The sequence below is a fragment of the Pogoniulus pusillus genome, chromosome 37 (genome assembly GCF_015220805.1).
Source record: "Pogoniulus pusillus isolate bPogPus1 chromosome 37, bPogPus1.pri, whole genome shotgun sequence".
Lineage (NCBI taxonomy): Eukaryota > Metazoa > Chordata > Aves > Piciformes > Lybiidae > Pogoniulus > Pogoniulus pusillus.
In genome coordinates this window covers 8,095,838-8,113,951 of record NC_087300.1, presented here as the reverse complement: position 1 = coordinate 8,113,951, position 18,114 = coordinate 8,095,838, and the positions used below count along the sequence as shown (strand labels likewise).

The 18,114-nt window shown below is 55.4% G+C and overlaps 1 protein-coding gene across 5 annotated transcripts in view; it reads right to left on the bottom strand.

The window, feature by feature from the left end:
* HIVEP3 (HIVEP zinc finger 3) overlaps window positions 1–18,114 on the bottom strand; it is a 497,619-nt gene that overhangs the window by 93,363 nt on the left and 386,142 nt on the right. For all 5 annotated transcript variants that reach the window (XM_064172675.1, XM_064172676.1, XM_064172677.1 and 2 more), the window contains one exon: window positions 10,703–10,848. In XM_064172675.1, the coding sequence (XP_064028745.1) occupies window positions 10,703–10,848 (146 nt within the window). The remainder of the gene's footprint in view (window positions 1–10,702; window positions 10,849–18,114) is intronic.

Below are 18,114 nucleotides of genomic sequence, written 5' to 3'. Positions count from 1 at the left end.
CCACCACCTGGAAAGGTTGGAGCAGATGATCCTTGGGGTCCCTTCCAACCTGGCATCCTGGGACTCTGTGAGCCTCCCCCTGCGAACTTCTCCCTCTCCTCCTCTTCCATGCACTGATTCCTGCCCTCTACTTTGCTGCTCTTGATCCAAGCAAAAATTCCCTGGACAGAAAGGCAAGAAGGACTCATTGTTGGCTTTGGTTGCCTCTCCAGTTGCCAGGGGATTTTTTTTTTCCCAATTAAAGCCAAAATTACCAAGAAAATATATCCAGAGTTTCAAGCAGAGATATTATGGGGAGAACAAAAGCATTTGCTCCAAGTCACAGAATCAACACAGAATGGGCTGGGCTGGAAGGGACCTTAAAGCTCATCCAATTCCAACCCCATGCCATGGGCAGGGACACCTCCCACCAGCACAGCTTGCTCAAGGTCTCATCCAACCTGGTCCTGAGCACCTTCAGGGAGGTTGTGGAGCACAGAAGCACAGAATGGGATCTTTGATCCCATTCTGTGCTTCTGTGCTCCACAACCTCCCTGGGAAACCTGTGCCAGGGTCTCAGCACCCTCAGCCTGTGCCAGGGTCTCACCACCCTCAACCTGTGCCAGTCTCTCACCACTCTCACTCTCAACCATTTCCTCCTCATCTCCACTCTCACTCTCCTCTCTCCCAGCTCAAAGCCATTGTCCCTCATCCTGGCACTCCCAGCCCCCTGTCAGAAGTCCCTCCCCAGCTTTCTTGCAGACTCCAAATCAACCCTTTTGTTTCTCTTAGCTTTCAAGGCTCTTTGAGTGTAAAGCTGCACTGCTTTTCACAGCCAAAAGCTCAGATTCCTTCTGGTGGGAAATGATTCCCTCCCTAGTTCCTATCATCCTCTGCTGCTATTCCTGAAGCTCTCCCCTGAGCAGCTTTGCTCCCTGCCTGCTCAAACCATTTCTCTCTTTCATCTTGTCACCATCCCCAAACTCATCCTTCCTGAATTGCCACCCTGTGCCTTGTCTCCTCAGGACTGTTACCTGCTCAGGCTGAAAATGTGCTCTGCTTGTGCTATGGAGAGAGAAAAACCAGAGTGGAACTGTATGGTGCTCAAAGGGGCCTCAGCTTCCCGGGGCCACTGGGATGCTGAGGGGACCAGAACACCTCTGAACATGAGCCAGCAGTGTGCCCAGGTGGCCAAGAGAGCCAGTGGCATCCTGGCCTGCATCAGCAATGGTGTGGCCAGCAGGAGCAGGGAGGTCATTCTGCCCCTGTACTCTGCACTGCTTAGACCACACCTTGAGTGCTGTGTTCAGTTCTGGGCCCCCCAGTTTAGGAGGGACATTGAGATGCTTGAGCGTGTCCAGAGAAGGGCAACGAGGCTGGGGAGAGGCCTTGAGCACAGCCCTACGAGGAGAGGCTGAGGGAGCTGGGATTGGTTAGCCTGGAGAAGAGGAGGCTCAGGGGAGACCTTATTGCTGTCTGCAACTACCTGAGGGGAGGTTGTGGCCAGGAGGAGGTTGCTCTCTTCTCTCAGGTGGCCAGCACCAGAACAAGAGAACACAGCCTCAGGCTGTGCCAGGGGAGATTTAGGCTCGAGGTGAGGAGAAAGTTCTTCCCTGAGAGAGTCATTGGACACTGGAATGGGCTGCCCGGGGAGGTGGTGGAGTCGCCGTCCCTGGAGCTGTTCAAGGCAGGACTGGACGTGGCACTTGGTGCCATGGTCTGGCCTTGAGCTCTGTGCTAAAGGGTTGGACTTGATGAGCTGTGAGGTCTCTTCCAACCTTGGTGATACTGTGTGATACTGTGATACTGTGATATGAGGAGAGGCTGAGAGCTGGGGCTGGTTAGTCTGGAGAATCAGAGAAGCAGAGAATGGTAAGGGTTGGAAGAGGCCTCTGGAGATCATCCAGAGCAGGATCACCCAGGGCAGGGCACAGACTCACAGAAACACTCCAGTGGAAGAGCCTCTCAGGAGCACCAAGCCCAACCCAGAGCCCTGCTCTATGAAGTTCATCCTAAAGCACCACATAAAGTTCACTCATGGCCCCAAGCACCACAGCCAAATGACCTTTAACAACATCCAGGGTTGGGGACTCCACCACCTCCCTGGGCAGCTCATTCCACTCCCTGACCACTCTTGCTGGGAAGAAAAATGTTTCCTTATATCCAGTCTGAACCTCCCCAGAGGCAGCTTGAGGCCATTCCCTCCTGTTCCATCACCATTTACCTGGCAGCAGAGACCAGCAGCAGCCTCTGCACAGCCTCCTGTCAGGTAGCTGCAGGCAGTGCTGAGCTCTGCCCTCAGCCTCCTCTCTTTCCCACTACCCATCCCCAGCTCCTTCAGTCTCTCCTCAGCAGATTCACTCCCCAGGCCCTTCACAGCTTCCTTGCCCTGCTCTGCACTGGCTCCAGCACCTCCACAGCCTTCCTGTACTGAGGTGCCCAACACTGAACACCACACTCCAGCTGTGCCCTCACCAGAGCAGACTCCAAGGGGACAATCCCCTCCCTGCTGCTGCTGGCCACAGCATTCCAGATCCCAGCCAGGATGCCTTTGGCTTTCCTTGCCCCTGGGCACACTGCTGGCTCACATTCAGGTGCTGGTCAATTACCACCTCCAGGTCCTTTTCTGCCAGGTCACACAGGAACAGATCCAGGTGGGTTTGGAAAGTCTCCAGAGAAGAAGACTCCACAACCTCTCTGGGCAGCCTGCTCCAGGGCTGCAGCAGCCTCACACCAAAGAAGTTTTTCCTCCTGCTAAGAAGAAGGAAGCTGAGGGGAGGAGAGCAGCTGAGGAAAAGGGGAAGCTGATGGAGGATATTATGAGCAAAATCTTCCACCCATCAGGAACTCTCTTGGTTTTGGGAAGCCCTTTGCAGAAGCAGCACCAAGACCTGTGCTGAAGCTGATACTGAGAATGTGAAACCACATTTCAGGGAGCAGCTAGAGGCAGGCAGGGTCAGATCCTCAGGTGGGCAGTGCAGCCACAGGGCTGCCCAAAGGCAGCACAGCAATGCCACAGAGCCATGGAAGCACTTTGGTTGGAAAAGACCTCTAAGATCATCCCAGCCAACCCTTAAGCCAGCACTGCCAGGCCACCACTAAAGCACAGCCCCACAGCTTTAAAACCCTTCCATGAATGGAGACTCCACCACTGCCCTGGGCAGCACCTTCCAGGGCTTCACAACCCTTCAGGGGGAGAAACTGCTCCTCATATCCAAGCTAAACCTCCCCTGGGGCAACCTGAGGCTGCTTCCTCTGGTCCTAAAGCTTGTTCCTTGGGAGAAAAGCCCTTCCCTACCTCACCACATCACTGCACCTCTCAAATCAAGGGAAGTGCAGCAACCAAAGCCCACAGCATGCTCACACCACCAGCAAGTGGCCAGTCTGGCACCAGCAGCCCTGTGGGAAAGGTTCCAACAGCAATTTCCCACTCCATGGTGAGCAGGGCCTGAGGAAAATCCTTTTCACTTGAAAATGGGAATTAAAGGAATTCATTGCTTGTATCTAGGAGCTGAGGAAGCAGCAGAATCACAGAAGCACAGAATGGTAGGGGTGGGAAGGGAAGGGAGGAGAGGAGAGGAGAGGAGGGAAGGGAAGGGAAGGGAAGGGAAGGGAAGGGAAGGGAAGGGAAGGGAAGGGAAGGGGAAGAGAGGAGAGAAGAGGAGAGAAGAGAAGAGGAGAGGAGAGGAGAGGAGAGGAGAGGAGAGGAGAGGAGAGGAGAGGAGAGGAGAGGAGAGGAGAGGAGAGGAGAGGAGAGGAGAGGAGAGGAGAGGAGAGGAGAGGAGAGGAGAGGAGGGAAGGGAAGGGAAGGGAAGGGAAGGGAAGGGAAGGGAAGGGAAGGGAAGGGAAGGGAAGGGAAGGGAAGGGAAGGGAAGGGGAAGAGAGGAGAGGAGAGGAGAGGAGAGGAGAGGAGAGGAGAGGAGAGGAGAGGAGAGGAGAGGAGAGGAGAGGAGAGGAGAGGAGAGGAGAGGAGAGGAGAGGAGAGGAGAGGAGAGGAGAGGAGAGGAGAGGAGAGGAGAGGAGAGGAGAGGAGAGAAAAGAGAAGAAGAGCAGAGCTCTGAGGAGACTTTATTGTGGCCTTCCAGTACCTGAAGGGGCTACAGAAAAGCTGGAGAGGGACATTTAAAGGAGTTAGGTAGTGATAGGACTGGGGAGAATGAATCTGAACTACAGGAGGGGAGATTCAGATTAGACATTAGTAAGAAGCTCTTTACAGTGAGGTTGGTGAGATACTGGCACAGGTTGCCCAGGGAGGTGGTGGAAGCCTCATTTCTGGACGTGGCTCTGAGCAACCTGATCTGGTGTGAGGTGTCCTTGCCCATGGAACTGGCTGATCTTATAAGTCCCTTCAAACCGTGAAAGCCAGGCAGAGAGGGAGCTGGGGGTGCTGGCAGACAGGAGCTGCAGAGGAGGCAGCAGTGCCCAGGTGGGCAGCAGAGCCAATGGCATCCTGGGCTGGCTCAGGAGCAGTGTGGGCAGCAGGACAAGGGAGGTTCTTGTGCCCCTGTGCTCAGCACTGCTCAGGCCACCCCTGCAGTGCTGTGTCCAGTTCTGGGCTCCTGAATTCTAGAGAGATGTTGAGGTGCTGGAAGGTGTTTGGAGAAGGGCAGCAGGGCTGGGGAGGGGCCTGGAGCACAGCCCTGTGAGGAGAGGCTGAGGGAGCTGGGGGGGTGCAGCCTGCAGCAGAGGAGGCTCAGGGCAGAGCTCATTGCTGCCTGCAGCTGCCTGCAGGGAGGCTGTAGCCAGGTGGGGTTGGGCTCTGCTGCCAGGCAGCCAGGGCCAGAAGAAGGGGACACAGCCTGAAGCTGTGCCAGGGCAGGTCTAGGCTGGATGTTGTTAGGAAGTTGTTGTCAGAGAGAGTGATTGGCATTGGAATGGGCTGCCCAGGGAGGTGGTGGAGTCTGTGTGGCTGGAGGTGTTGCAGCCAAGCCTGGCTGGGGCACTTAGTGCCATGGTCTGGTTGGTTGGGCAGGGCTGGGTGCTAGGTTGGGCTGGCTGAGCTTGGAGCTCTCTTCCAGCCTGCTTGAGTCTGTGATTCTGTGATTCTGTGATTCTGTGATCTGTGATTCAGTGACCTCCAGAGGTCGTTGGGTTTCAGCTCCCTGCTTAAACAGGATCCCCTTGGGCAGACCACACAGGGGCAGGTCCAGGTTGGCAGATTGCTCTTCAACACCAGCCCAGCTCCACAGAGCTCTACACCCACGGGAGGCCCTGAAGTGTGGTGCCTGCAGGATCCCAGCAGGTTTGCAGGTCAATGAGCTCACACTGGTGGACACAGCAGCTGGCTGAGATTCCCCTTCCCGGCTCCAGGAGCATGCCCAAGCTGCTGCCCTGGGGAGAAATGACTCCTTCCAAAGTACATGTGGAGAATTGTCAGCCCTCAGCTGAGCAGCAAAGGAAATCCCCTGAAGGGAAGGGTTTGGAGTTACATGCTGAGAACCTTTGCTTGGCTATCAGAGAGGCTTTCTCAGGGGCTGGGCTGGGGGTACCAGAACTCTGCTGCTGCTGTGCCAGGGATTTTCCACGAGGTGTGTGAGTGGCTGCTGGGGGCTGCAGCTCCTGTGGCCGGGCACAGAAACGCAGTGAGCTCAGCCCAGGGGAGCACACCCCAGGTCCCAGCCAGTCCACAGGGGCAGGAGCTGGGGGAAGGGAGGTTTGCACCCAGCTAAGGCAGCCCCCGAAGGTTGGTTGGGGATTTTCTATCCTCTAATCAGCAATTGTGTTCCAGGCTGATCAACCAGCCCCAAGGCTGCTCCAGTTTCCTCCAGCCCAGGGGAAGGTCTCTCACTAGACAGGCTCCATGGTCTGCCCACCTGCCTAAAATCCCATGAGCAGCCTCATGGCATGGAGACAAAGCTCTGGCAGAGCCTGTGCCAGGGCTCTGGGACCCTTCCAGGCAAGAAGTTGCCCTTGTGCTGAGCTGGCACCTCCTGTGCTGCAGCTTCCATCCACTGCTGCTTGTCCTGTGCCAGGGAGCAGTGAGCAGAGCCTGTCCCCCCCTGCTGACCCCCAGCCCTCAGAGAGTTACAGACATTGATCCAATCCCCTCTCAGGCTTCTCCTCTCCAGACTCTCAGCCCCAGGGCCCTCAGCCTCTCCTCACCAGGCAGTGCTCCAGTCCCCTCATCATCCTCACAGCCCTCCCTTGGACTCTCTCCAGCAGATCCCTGTCCCTCTTCAACTGGGGAGCCCCAAACTGAAGGCAGTGCTCAAGATGAGATCTCACCAGGGAGAGCAGAGGCAGAGGAGAACCTCCCTTGATCTGCTGGGCACACTCTGCTTAATGCCCCCCAGGATCCCATTGGCCTCTTGGCTCCCAGGGCACATTGCTGTGCCAGGGATGTTCTCCCCCAGCACTGCCAGGTCCCTCTCCTTGGGGCTGCTCTCCAGCAGTCACCTCCCAGCCTGCACTGCTGCAGTTTATTTTTCCTCCCCAGGTGCAGGACTCTGCACTTGTCCCTGTTGAACCTCATTGGTTTTCTTGAACCTCATTTGGTTCCTCTCTGCCCAGCTCTGTCTGCCCAGGTCTCACTGGATGCCCACACAGCACCCAGCCAAGCCTCCCAGTTTGGGGTCACCAGCAAACCAGCTGAGCAGACTCTCTGTCCCCTCCCCCCCCCCCCAGTTTTCATTTCACATGACACTGCTCTGGGAATGCCAGTTAAGGTTAGTGGAGTTTAATCTCCTATCCCTTGGTGCTGCTTTCCCTACCAGTTGCAACAAGCCCCACAAAAGCACTGAGAGTTCAGCCACGGAAGAGAAGAAGAAGAGATATTGACTGGACCTGCCCCACCAGGCTCAGATTTCCCCCTGGCAGTGCTAATGCACCACAACCAGGCAATATTTCCCTGAGCAGACCACGATGCCATCACAGACCTCCCCCTCCAGTCAGGTCGATACCAATCTACAGTTTCATGATGTCAGATTTCAGAATGGTTCTGGTGCCTCCAGAGCCCCAGAGCAGAGATTGATGAAGGTGACCCAGAGCCACCAAGGAGTCACGATGCTGCTGGAGCACTGCTGGCCAGCTTGACCTTCAAGGATCATCTTCCCTGCTCAAAGCCACCACATCCCTCAGGAGGAGTCCAATGGATATTTCTATCAGCTCCTTCAGGAGTCTAAACACTGCTTAATGGCACAGCCTCCCCAAACCCACCCCGAGGGGGCTGCACAGTGTCCAGCCTGGCCATGGGGTGTTAAACAACTCCCACACCTTGCAGCCAAGTGTGTGTGGTGGAGGATGGGGGAATGCTGGTTGTAGTGGAGCTGCATCCAGCCTTAGGAAGTGTCAGGGTTGCCAGCAAAAAGCTCCTGCTGAAAGGAGTTATGGAGGGACCTTAAGGCTCACTCTCCACAGGGAATTTGTTCTTTAAGCAGGAGCCCAGCAGAAAGTTCCCTGGATCCCTCCTCTGTGGAACAGCCAAAGCAGAACCACACACACACATCCCTCCTGTGGTCCCCGAGACACCAGAGGCACGAAACAAAGGGACTGCAGATGCTCTTCTGCCAAGGCAGGTAGCAAGGCAGCAGGAGCTGAGCACCACTACCCAGCCCATCCCCAGTGACTGCTACCTCACATCCTGGGATGGCAGCACAGGGGACAGCTGACATCCCTCATGGAAAGAGTGCTGGGGGATGAAACTGGACCCACACACACCTGATGCATGGCATTACTAAGCCTCGACCCTAAAGCCAAGCATCTCAAGGCTCAAAGGCTCTGCAGCTGCACTTCCCAGAGGGCAAAGACAACGCAGCAGCATTCCATGGTCATAGCCTGGCAGGGGGCATCTCCAAAACAGAGGCTTCACAAGAAGACAACCTGCCCCACGTGCTCCAGCAGCCTCTGCTGGCTTCCTTGGCTTGTTCCTGTTAAAATGGGCAGTGAGTGTGAGCAAAGAATGAGATCTGCCCTGCCTGCTCTCCTCTGAAAGCCCAGAAATGTGACTCTAGCTGGAAGGCTGCACAGCAGCAGAGCTGCTCCTGGCAGGGCTTTAACCAGTGTAGCAATGAGGGAAAGCTGCAGCAGGGATTGGGGAAGCCTGGAGGCTGTACAGAGGGAAGAGCAAGTGTTGAACATGGCAGTCAGAAAGGCAAGAGCTCAGAGGAAACGAAAACTGAGGGCAAGAAGGAAGTAAAAGCTGCAGGAGGTTCACCTTTAGTGGGAACATTTCAGGTCCTCCCTTATGTGAAGCAATAATGCATGGGATGGCTCCCAGAGATCTGAACCCAGCTGCATCCCCGTGAAAGGATGGGTCCAGCCAGCAGCAGACCATGTGGAGCCAGCAAACAAGGGCAGAAGTGAGAGGAGGAGGAGGTTTTTATGGGAGGGAAAGAAAGAAGATAGTGAAAGAGAGTTTGGAGAATGGATGGACTTTGTGTAGAGTATTCTCCAGAGGTGGCCAGGGAAGAGGCTGAGCCATTCAGCACCTGGCACAGAGAACAACCAGGAAAGAGGCTGAGCCATTCAGCACCTGGCACAGAGAACAACCAGGAAAGAGGCTGAGCCATTCAGCACCTGGCACAGAGGATGATAAGGAAAGGGGCTGAGCCATTCAGCACCTGGCAGAGAACGACCAGGAAAGAGGGTGAGCCATTCAGCACCTGGCACAGAGAACAACCAGGAAAGGGGCTGAGCCATTCAGCACCTGGCACAGAGAACATCAAGGAAAGGGGCTGAGCCATTCAGCACCTGGCACAGAGGATGATAAGGAAAGAGGCTGAGCCATTCAGCACCTGGCAGAGAACGACCAGGAAAGAGGGTGAGCCATTCAGCACCTGGCACAGAGAACAACCAGGAAAGGGGCTGAGCCATTCAGCACCTGGCACAGAGAACAACCAGGAAAGAGGCTGAGCCATTCAGCACCTGGCACAGAGAACATCAAGGAAAGAGGGTGAGCCATTCAGCACCTGGCACAGAGGATGGCCAGGTAAGAGGCTGAGCCATTCAGCACCTGGCACAAATCACCCTGCAGGCTTACCCCTTCCCTGCAAGGGAACATCCTGGTGGCCACAAGCTGCTGAGGCTGATCGCTTGGACACCAGAAACCCTGAGGGAAGGAGACATGGAGGAGCAGCAGGTTCACAGCGAGCCCCTGGGGGGGAACAGCCTGTCCTGCCTGACCTCCTCGCAGCGCCTGTGCTGGGCAGCTCAGATCTCAGATGTCTTTCTGCAGCCTGCTGTGTTCCACCCGTGCCTGTGCCTGGCACTAAGCAGCTCCTGCATTCCTGTCTCCCACCCAGAAGGATGTCTGCCTTCAGCCCGTGCCACGGCAGCTCCAAAATAGACCCGAGCAGACGTTCAGCATGACTAATGCCTCCCCTGATGGTGGCTTCCACAGAAGATGCTGGAGAAGCTGCTCCATTCCGTGTCTGTCCTTCAGCAACTGTGGCTCTGCAGGCACTGTGTGGGGCTGGGGGCTGCGGGCAGGCTCCCCGTGCCAGCGCCTCGGCAGGGGCAGGTGGGCAGCAGCCAGCACCCCCGCACCTCTCCCCAGAAACCCTCTGCAGAGCTGCTCAGGGAGGGGCAGGGAGATTTGCTCTCCTCCTAACAGAGTCCCTCTGAAGCAGTCACAGCTCTGGGCCAAGGTGGTTGAGGGGCATTGGAGGCTTCTCAGCGGCTTCAGGGTGACAAAACCCCACCGGTGCCGCGGGCGGTGGCAGCTCACCAAACCCATGGCATGGCTCAGGCTGTCGCTCATTTGCCACCCCCTGGATCCCTCCTTCCATCACTTGAGGCCATAACCATTACAGGTTGCCACCACTGCAGCTCTTCACCTTCACTACTCACTGCTGATGTACCCAAACCCGGGCTGGACCCAGGCTGCCTACGTCTGGGTGAGAGGCGAGCAAACGAGCAGGTTGCCTTTCCCAAAGCACTGCTTTGCTCACTCAGGTTAAGCCACTTTGATCATCTCCTGATGGAATGTTTCAAGACAAAAAGCAAAGCTCCACTGGTGAGGGCAGCAAACCACAACCACTGCCTAAGTAAAGCCTTCTCCTAACACACCAAAACAAGACCACCCAATGGCAAGGGCAGACCAGATGAACCCTGCTAGGGATTTCTTCCATCTCTCTGACCCCCCTCAGCAACACACAGGTGGGATGGCCTTGAACTGTACCCCACAGCTGCTACTTAACAGCTGGGGTGGGTTCATTTATTGGAAGATGAGCAGCAGCATTAGAGCAGTGCTGGGTTAGAGAAGAGTGCTCTGAACCACCTGGAGCCAAGAGTTAAGAGACATCCAACGAGACCTCGCATCCACTCCGGTTTGAGCTGCTTTGGTTGGGTGGGATCCAAATCACATCAACAGAATCCTTCTTTTTCTCCCTCCCACCCAAAACCCAGACATCAAAAAAAAAGAGATCTGCCCAGATCCTTCTAATGGTTACAAGCATCAGGGATAAGACTTTGAGAAGCAGGAGCCAGAAGATGTGGAGGACAGCCCTGTCCCATCAGAGACAGCTACCCAATCTGTCAGTGCTCTTTAGCCATCTTGCCTCGACCACCCACTCAGAAGAGAGGCTGAGGAGCTTGCTAACTTAAAGACACCTCAAAGAAAGACAAGGAATGCAGTCTGGAGTGTCTACTGATCTCCAGGGCCAGGTTTTCACAGCTGCAACCCAACTGTCTCTGGCCTTCTGCTCACCTCCACGTGGCACCTGCCTGGCCACCATTGCTAGCAGTTAGCTGCCACACAGCAAGAGAAAGAAAACGAGACACTTACCCTCCTTCGAAGATCTTGATCCTGACTGGCTCCCCTCTTTTGGTCACAAGAGCCTCTTCTTCTGATTTGCCTCTTTTATCCTCTTCCTTCTCAGCTCTAGTTATATCTTTTCGACCTTCATTAGAAAGGAGCGAAGGCAAATGAACCTATCTCCCCAAAAGAGCAAAACAATCCATGATTACACACAGAGTCACTCCAAGGCAGACACAGACCAAACAGCCTCAGAAGGAGCCAGCAAACCTACCACAGCCTGCTCCTGACACCTAAGTGCACTCACTTGGGACATCCTCTTAACAAACAGGACCTCTGCTTCTGCCCTCGGAGCCCTGCTGGCTGTGCTCTCCTTGCTGTGGCCACTTCCAAGCTGTTACAGCATCTGGGGGGCTCAAGATTGTCTGGGGGGACCTTAGAGCTGCTTTTCAATCTCTGCAAGGGACCTACAGGCAGGCTGGGGAGCAACTGTTTAGAAGGGCTTGGAGTGACAGGACAAGGAGCAGTGATTTGAAACTGGAGCAGGGGAGGCTTAGGTTGGACATCAGGAGGAAGTTCTGCACAGTAAGGGTGGGAAGAGACTGGAACAGGCTGCTCAGGGAGGTAGTATGGGTCAATAACTGGCTGGAAGGCTGGGCCCAGAGAGTGGTGGTGAATGGTGCCACATGCAGCTGGCAGCTGGCACCAGTGGTGTGCCCCAGGGATCAGTGCTGGGCACAGTCCTGTTCAACATCTTTACTGATGAACTGGACCAGAGGATTGAGTCCAGCAGCAGTGAGTTTGCAGATGACACCAAGCTAGGAGCAACTGTGGAGCTGTTGGAGGGTAGCAGAGCCCTGCAGAGGGACCTGGCCAGGCTGCATGGGTGGGCAGAGGCCAAGGGGATGAGACTGAACAAGGCCAAGGGCAGGGTTCTACACTTTGGCCACAACAACCCCAAGCAGCACTACAGGCTGGGGCCAGAGTGGCTGAGAGCAGCCAGGCAGAGAGGACCCTGGGGGTGCTGGGAGAGAGGAGCTGAAGCTGAGGCAGCAGTGCCCAGGTGGGCAGCAGAGCCAATGGCATCCTGGGCTGGCTCAGGAGCAGTGTGGGCAGCAGGACAAAGGAGCTTCTTCTGGCCCTGTGCTCAGTACTGCTCAGGACACCCCTGCAGTGCTGTGTCCAGTTGTGGGCTCCTCCATTGCAGAGAGATGTTGAGATGCTGGAAGGTGTTTGGAGAAGGGCAGCAAGGCTGGGGAGGGGCCTGGAGCACAGCCCTGTGAGGAGAGGCTGAGGGAGCTGGGGGGGTGCAGCCTGCAGCAGAGGAGGCTCAGGGCAGAGCTGATTGCTGCCTGCAGCTGCCTGCAGGGAGGCTGTAGCCAGGTGGGGTTGGGCTCTGCTGCCAGGCAGCCACGGACAGAAGAAGGGGACACAGCCTGAAGCTGTGGCAGGGCAGGTCTAGGCTGGATGTTGTTAGGAAGTTGTTGTCAGAGAGAGTGATTGGCACTGGAATTGGCTGCCCAGGGAGGTGGTGGAGTCCCCATCCCTGGAGGTCTTCAAGAAAAGACTGGATGAGGCACTTGGTGCTATGGTTTAGTTGACTGGACAGGGCTGGGTGCTAGGTTGGACTGGATGATCTTGGAGGTCTCTTCCAACCTGGTTGATTCTATGGCTGAGGCTTCACTCTTGGAGTTATTCAAGGTCAGACTTGACGTGGCCCTGAGCAGCCTGATGTAGCTGGAGCTGTCTCTGCTGACTGCAGGGAGGGCTGGACAAGAGGACCTTTGAAGGTCTCTTCCAACCCAATGCAGTCTGTAAATCATTCATCTCTTGGCAACTGGAAAACTGAGACATAAAGATGTTAGGAAGGAGCTGTTTGCAGTGAGGGTGATGAGAGACTGGCACAGGTTGAGGGTGGTGAGAGACTGGCATAGGTTGTCCAGGGAGGTTGTGGAGCACAGAAGCACCCAATGTGATCTTTGATCACATTGGGTGCTTCTGTGCTCCACAACCTCCCTGAAGGTGTTCAAGGCCAGGTTTAATGAGGACCTGAGGTGTCCCTGCCCATGGCAAGGAGGATTGGAGCTGACTGAGCTTTGAGGTCCCTTCCAACCTAAACCACTCCATAAAGAGAAGTATCTTGGCTGGGGTCGCTCTGAGCTCTGTTCCCAAATCCACTGCTCTGTCCTTGGATAATCCTCTGGGAGATTTACATCTACAGAGGTTTAGAGTGGAGACATCTACAGAATTCATCTCTTTGACCTCAGCCTTTGGGTTTCCCCCAGGTACACACACAAACACTCACATGGATTTGGCCATCAGCCACCTACACCTGCCACAAACCCCTCTGCAGCTGAGGCTCTCAGGTGCTTTCCTCTCACCCAAGGGCACAGCACAGAGAAAGCTGCAAAAGCCCTCAAAGAAAATAATCCTCAGCCTCCTTAGATGTTCCCAGGGTAAAATTTGATGTCTTTCCCCCCCTCCCCCAACTGTTAACCTTGCAACCCCTTTGTGACAGTTTGAGAGCTCCTGGGTCTCCTCCAACAAAACCATAGGGACAAAGGCCCTTGTTGAGACCCTAAGCAGCTCCTCCAGAGTGTTTAATGCCATTTGTTATGCTGTGTGCACCTAAACATTACAGCTGCCCCCCCTTCCAGCTCCCTGCACTGCAAAGGGAGCTGCCCACACCCAGAATTAAGTCTTGGGATGTTGCCCACCCTGTAACCCAACAGGACAAGCAAGGAGAAGTGTCCAAGGCTCTGGAAGAGGACAGCAGATTCCTTTCACCAGGGGTGCTTTGTACACAAGGGCAAGGGGTTGGAACTTGATGATCTTTGAGGTCCCTCCCAACCAGCGTTCTATGATTCTCCTATCTTTGAAGCCCAACCTCAGATCCCCAGACCCTGCTTTTTGTATGACTGATGGAAATGCTGAGGGCATCTGAGAGACCAAAGCTCTGAGAGGGATTTTGGCCTGAATGCAGCCAATGGACTGGCAGCAATCTAAAGCAGAGCTGCTCATCCACATCCAGCTGGCAGCTGGCACTAGTGGTGCACCCCAGGGATCAGTGCTGGGCACAGTCCCATTCAGTCTCTTTATGGATGATCTGGAGCAGGAGACTGAGTCTGGACTCAGATGACACCAAGCTAGGAGCAGCTGTGGAGCTGGTGGAGGGTAGCAGAGCCCTGCAGAGGGACCTGGCCAGGCTGGATGGGTGGGCAGAGGCCAAGGGGATGAGACTGAACAAGGCCAAGGGCAGGGTTCTACACTTTGGCCACAACAACCACAAGCAGCACTGCAGGCTGGGGACAGAGTGGCTGAGAGCAGCCAGGCAGAGAGGGCCCTGGGGGTGCTGGGAGAGAGGAGCTGCAGAGGAGGCAGCAGTGCCCAGGTGGGCAGCAGAGCCAATGGCATCCTGGGCTGGCTCAGGAGCAGTGTGGGCAGCAGGACAAGGGAGGTTCTTGTGCCCCTGTGCTCAGCACTGCTCAGGACACCCCTGCAGTGCTGTGTCCAGTTCTGGGCTCCTCCATTGCAGAGAGATGTTGAGGTGCTGGAAGGTGTTTGGAGAAGGGCAGCAAGGCTGGGGAGGGGCCTGGAGCACAGCCCTGTGAGGAGAGGCTGAGGGAGCTGGGGGGGTGCAGCCTGCAGCAGAGGAGGCTCAGGGCAGAGCTCATTGCTGTCTGCAGCTGCCTGCAGGGAGGCTGTAGCCAGGTGGGGTTGGGCTCTGCTGCCAGGCAGCCAGCAACAGAAGAAGGGGACAGAGGCTGAAGCTGTGGCAGGGCAGGTCTAGGCTGGATGTTGTTAGGAAGTTGTTGTCAGAGAGAGTGATTGGCACTGGAATGGGCTGCCCAGGGAGGTGGTGGAGTCTGTGTGGCTGGAGGTGTTGAAGCCAAGCCTGGCTGGGGCACTTAGTGCCATGGTGTGGTTGGTTGGGCAGGGCTGGGTGCTAGGTTGGGCTGGCTGAGCTTGGAGCTCTCTTCCAGCCTGCTTGGTTCTGTGACTCATCCTGGACTCTTTAAAGTTACTGGGAAGAGTGGCAGCTCTCAAGAGTGATTCATCTGCTCTCCCTTTAGACACTTATCTTAGGGGGAATGAATCACCCATGAGGTGCCTCCTTGTCTCCCGTGGTGCATGGGAAGCCAGAGAGTGGCTCCAAGTGCACCAGGCACAATTCCATGGGTACAACCCAGGCTCCCCAGCAGTGTGCTGCTGGTACTACCACCAGGCTCAGCAGGAGAAGAGATGGACTCACTAAAATGCAGCTTTGTAGAACTGAGCTCAAACACTGCAGACTTTCCCAGTGGCTTCAGGAGCTCAGCTCAGAGCATTCAGTGCACCCAGGAGGGCTCTTTGTGCCCTCGGGGCCAGCACACATCCACACCATCAGACCTTCACAGCCTTCCTAGATGCCTCCTGGGCATGGTTCCTGTCCTGTCCCCAGTTGTGCTTGGAAATTGCTTGGGAGAGCAGACAGAAGAGTGCCAAGAACCACTGTAACCCTTTAACAGCAGAAATGGCCTCACACTGCTGTCTCTGGGCATGGAGATGCCCCTGCTTGGAGGAGATCAGTGGCAGGACACAACACTGAGCACCTTTAAAAACGAATCCTTGTCTGTTATGGCTTCAGAAACTGATGTGAGCTACACAGAAGTGCTGTGATGGCCTTGGCAGGTCAGGTCCTTATCGACTGAGGAATGCAACACAGCTGACTTTCTAGATGTAGCATCAGCTTTATTCATTGCAGCTTCAGCAAGCACAAAACACAGGCAGCTGAAAAGCACCAGAGAGAGCCACCATGACACAGTCACTGCTCCCCCCTTGCAGAACCCCACTCCCTCTACAAAGGTGTGCAAGCTCCATACAGTGTCATCAGCCAGCCCCCCCCACACACAGCCTGGAGCCTGAATCAGTTCACTTTCAGAGCTGATCTGCTCAGGAAATCCCAGCAGCAATTTCAGGACCATGTGCAGAGGGAGGACTCAGAGCACTGCTGCTGGCAGGGAGCTTGCTGCATGCACAAGAGCACAAACCATCAGAGCTGCTGCAGGCTCTCTGTTGGGTCAGCTGTCAGCTTCAGAGAACCCTGCAACGGTTTGGGTTGGGAGGGACCTTAAAGATCATCCAGCTCCAAACCCATGCCATGGGCAGGGACACCTCTCACCAGCACAGCTTGCTCAAGGGCTCATCCAGCCTGGCCTGGAACACCTCCAGGGAGGTTGTGGAGCACAGAAGCACCCAATGTGATCTTTGATCACATTGGGTGCTTCTGTGCTCCACAACCTCCCTGGCAAACCTGTGCCAAGGTCTCAGCACCCTCAACCTGTGCCAGGGTCTCAGCACGCTCAACCTGTGCCAGTCTCTCACCACCCTCAACCTGTGCCAGTCTCTCACCACCCTCACTCTGAACAATTTCTTCCTCATCTCCAGTCTCAATCTCTCCTCCTCCAGCTTAAATCCATTCTCTCTTGTTCGATCACTACAAGCCCTTGCCCCAAGACCCTCCCCAGTTCTCCTGTGGCATCCTTCAGGACAGCTTCCACTAGATCAGGTTGCTCAAGGCCACATTCAACCTGGCCTTGTAGGACCTACACAAAGTTAAAGCACCCCTAGAAGTGCTCAACTCAGGGTGGTGGCCTCGGGGTGGGGGGTGGGGGGACACAAGACCACCCTGCTGGAGTGGAAGGGAAATATTGAAGGGACTAACTGAAGGTTGGACTTTCAGCCTTGGATTGCTGCTGCTGCTCTGCAGCTCCTGTGAACTGCATCCTCCTGAGTCCCCAGCAAAGCTCCTTCCTCACCTGTGCCATTGGAAAAATGAAAGCAAAGGTTTCACTCCCACTGCTCCTCTAATCAGGAATTATCTCTGCTTGGCACAAGGTCAATTCCTCTCCATTGGCAGTGACAGTTCCAGCAAAACAGACTCCTTCAGCAGCAGGTATTCATGTGAGATTTGGGCTGCACCATGTGTTTTTAAGGTGAATTTGGCAGAACAAACTCTCACTTTCACAAACTGGACCATGAAAACATCAGCTCTTGCCACCAGGCAGCTCCTGGGGTTTTCTCCAAGGGTTTGGAGTCTTTCCATAGATTCAGAGGATGCTTTAATTTAGAAGGGACATTTGCCTACTCCACCCTGCCTGCAGGCAGCAGGGACATAGAATCACAGCATCACAGAAGGTCAGGGGCTGGAAGGCACCTCCAAAGCACAGCCAGTCCAACCCATCCAGTCAGTAGAGAGAAGGGGCTGGGGGTTACAAGTGTCATGGACAGTGAGGATGGGAGGAAGGAAGGGTGAGAGCAAGGACAGAGATGTCCTCTGCAGTCAGAGTGACTGTTGGGAATGATGCTGAAGTCACAGAATCCCAGAATGTCAGGGGCTGGAAGGGGCCTTCAAAGCTCAGCCAGTCCAAACCCCTGCCAGAGCAGGAGCACCCAGAGCAGAGCACACAGGAGCACATCCAGGCAGCTCTTGAATATTTCTAGAGAGGGAGACTCCACAGGCCCCCTGGGCAGCCTGTGCCAGGCTCTGGCACCCTCACAGGGAAAAATTCCTCCTCAGGATTAAATGAAACTTGCTCTGCCTCAGCTTCCACCACTGCCCCTTGTGCTGGCACTGGCATCCCCCAGCAGAGCCTGGCTCAGCCTCCTGCCACTCACCCTGCACATCTTTATAACCACTGATGAGGTCACCTCTGAGGCTCCTCTTTTCCAAGCAGCACAGCCCCAGCTCCCTCAGGCTCTCCTTGCAAGAGAGACTTTCCATTCCCTTCATCATCTTTGTGATGCAACTAGAGCAACCAGAGCAGTTTGCTCAGAGCCCCAACCAACCTGACCTGCAATGATGCCAGAGATGGGACATCTACATGAGGCATCTCTGGTTAAACACAGAACAGGCTCTCACCACCCTCAGTGTCAACATTTTCTTCCTGCTCTCCACTCTGAATCTCCTCTTTCCGTTTCAAACCATCCCCCCTTGTGCTGTCACAACAGGCCCCACTCAAAAGTCTGTGCCCAGCTTTCTGATCAGCATCTTTAAGTGCTGCAAGGCCACCAGAAGGTCCTCTCCAGGCTGAACACCCCCAGCTCTCAGCCTGGCCTGGCAGAGCCCTTCCAGCCCTCCCATCCCTGCTGTGGCTTCCTCTGGCCATGCTCTTCCAGGTCCCCGTCTGTGCTGTGCTGAGGGCTCCAGAGCTGCCCCAGCACTGCAGGGGGAGGTCTCAGCAGAGCAGAGCAGAGCAGACTAAATGCATGCATTGAAATATGTCTTTTGAGGACAAAGAGCTGAACCACTCCTGCCTAGAGCTCAACCTTTAGCTTCAGGACACGAGGCTCTCTCCTTCTCAAGCACACACTTGGCTCATGCTTTAGCACCACGTCAGAGAGCAAAGCTCAGAGGAGCACTGCCCCTGGAGAATGCCATCAGGGATGGTCCAGCTGCATTC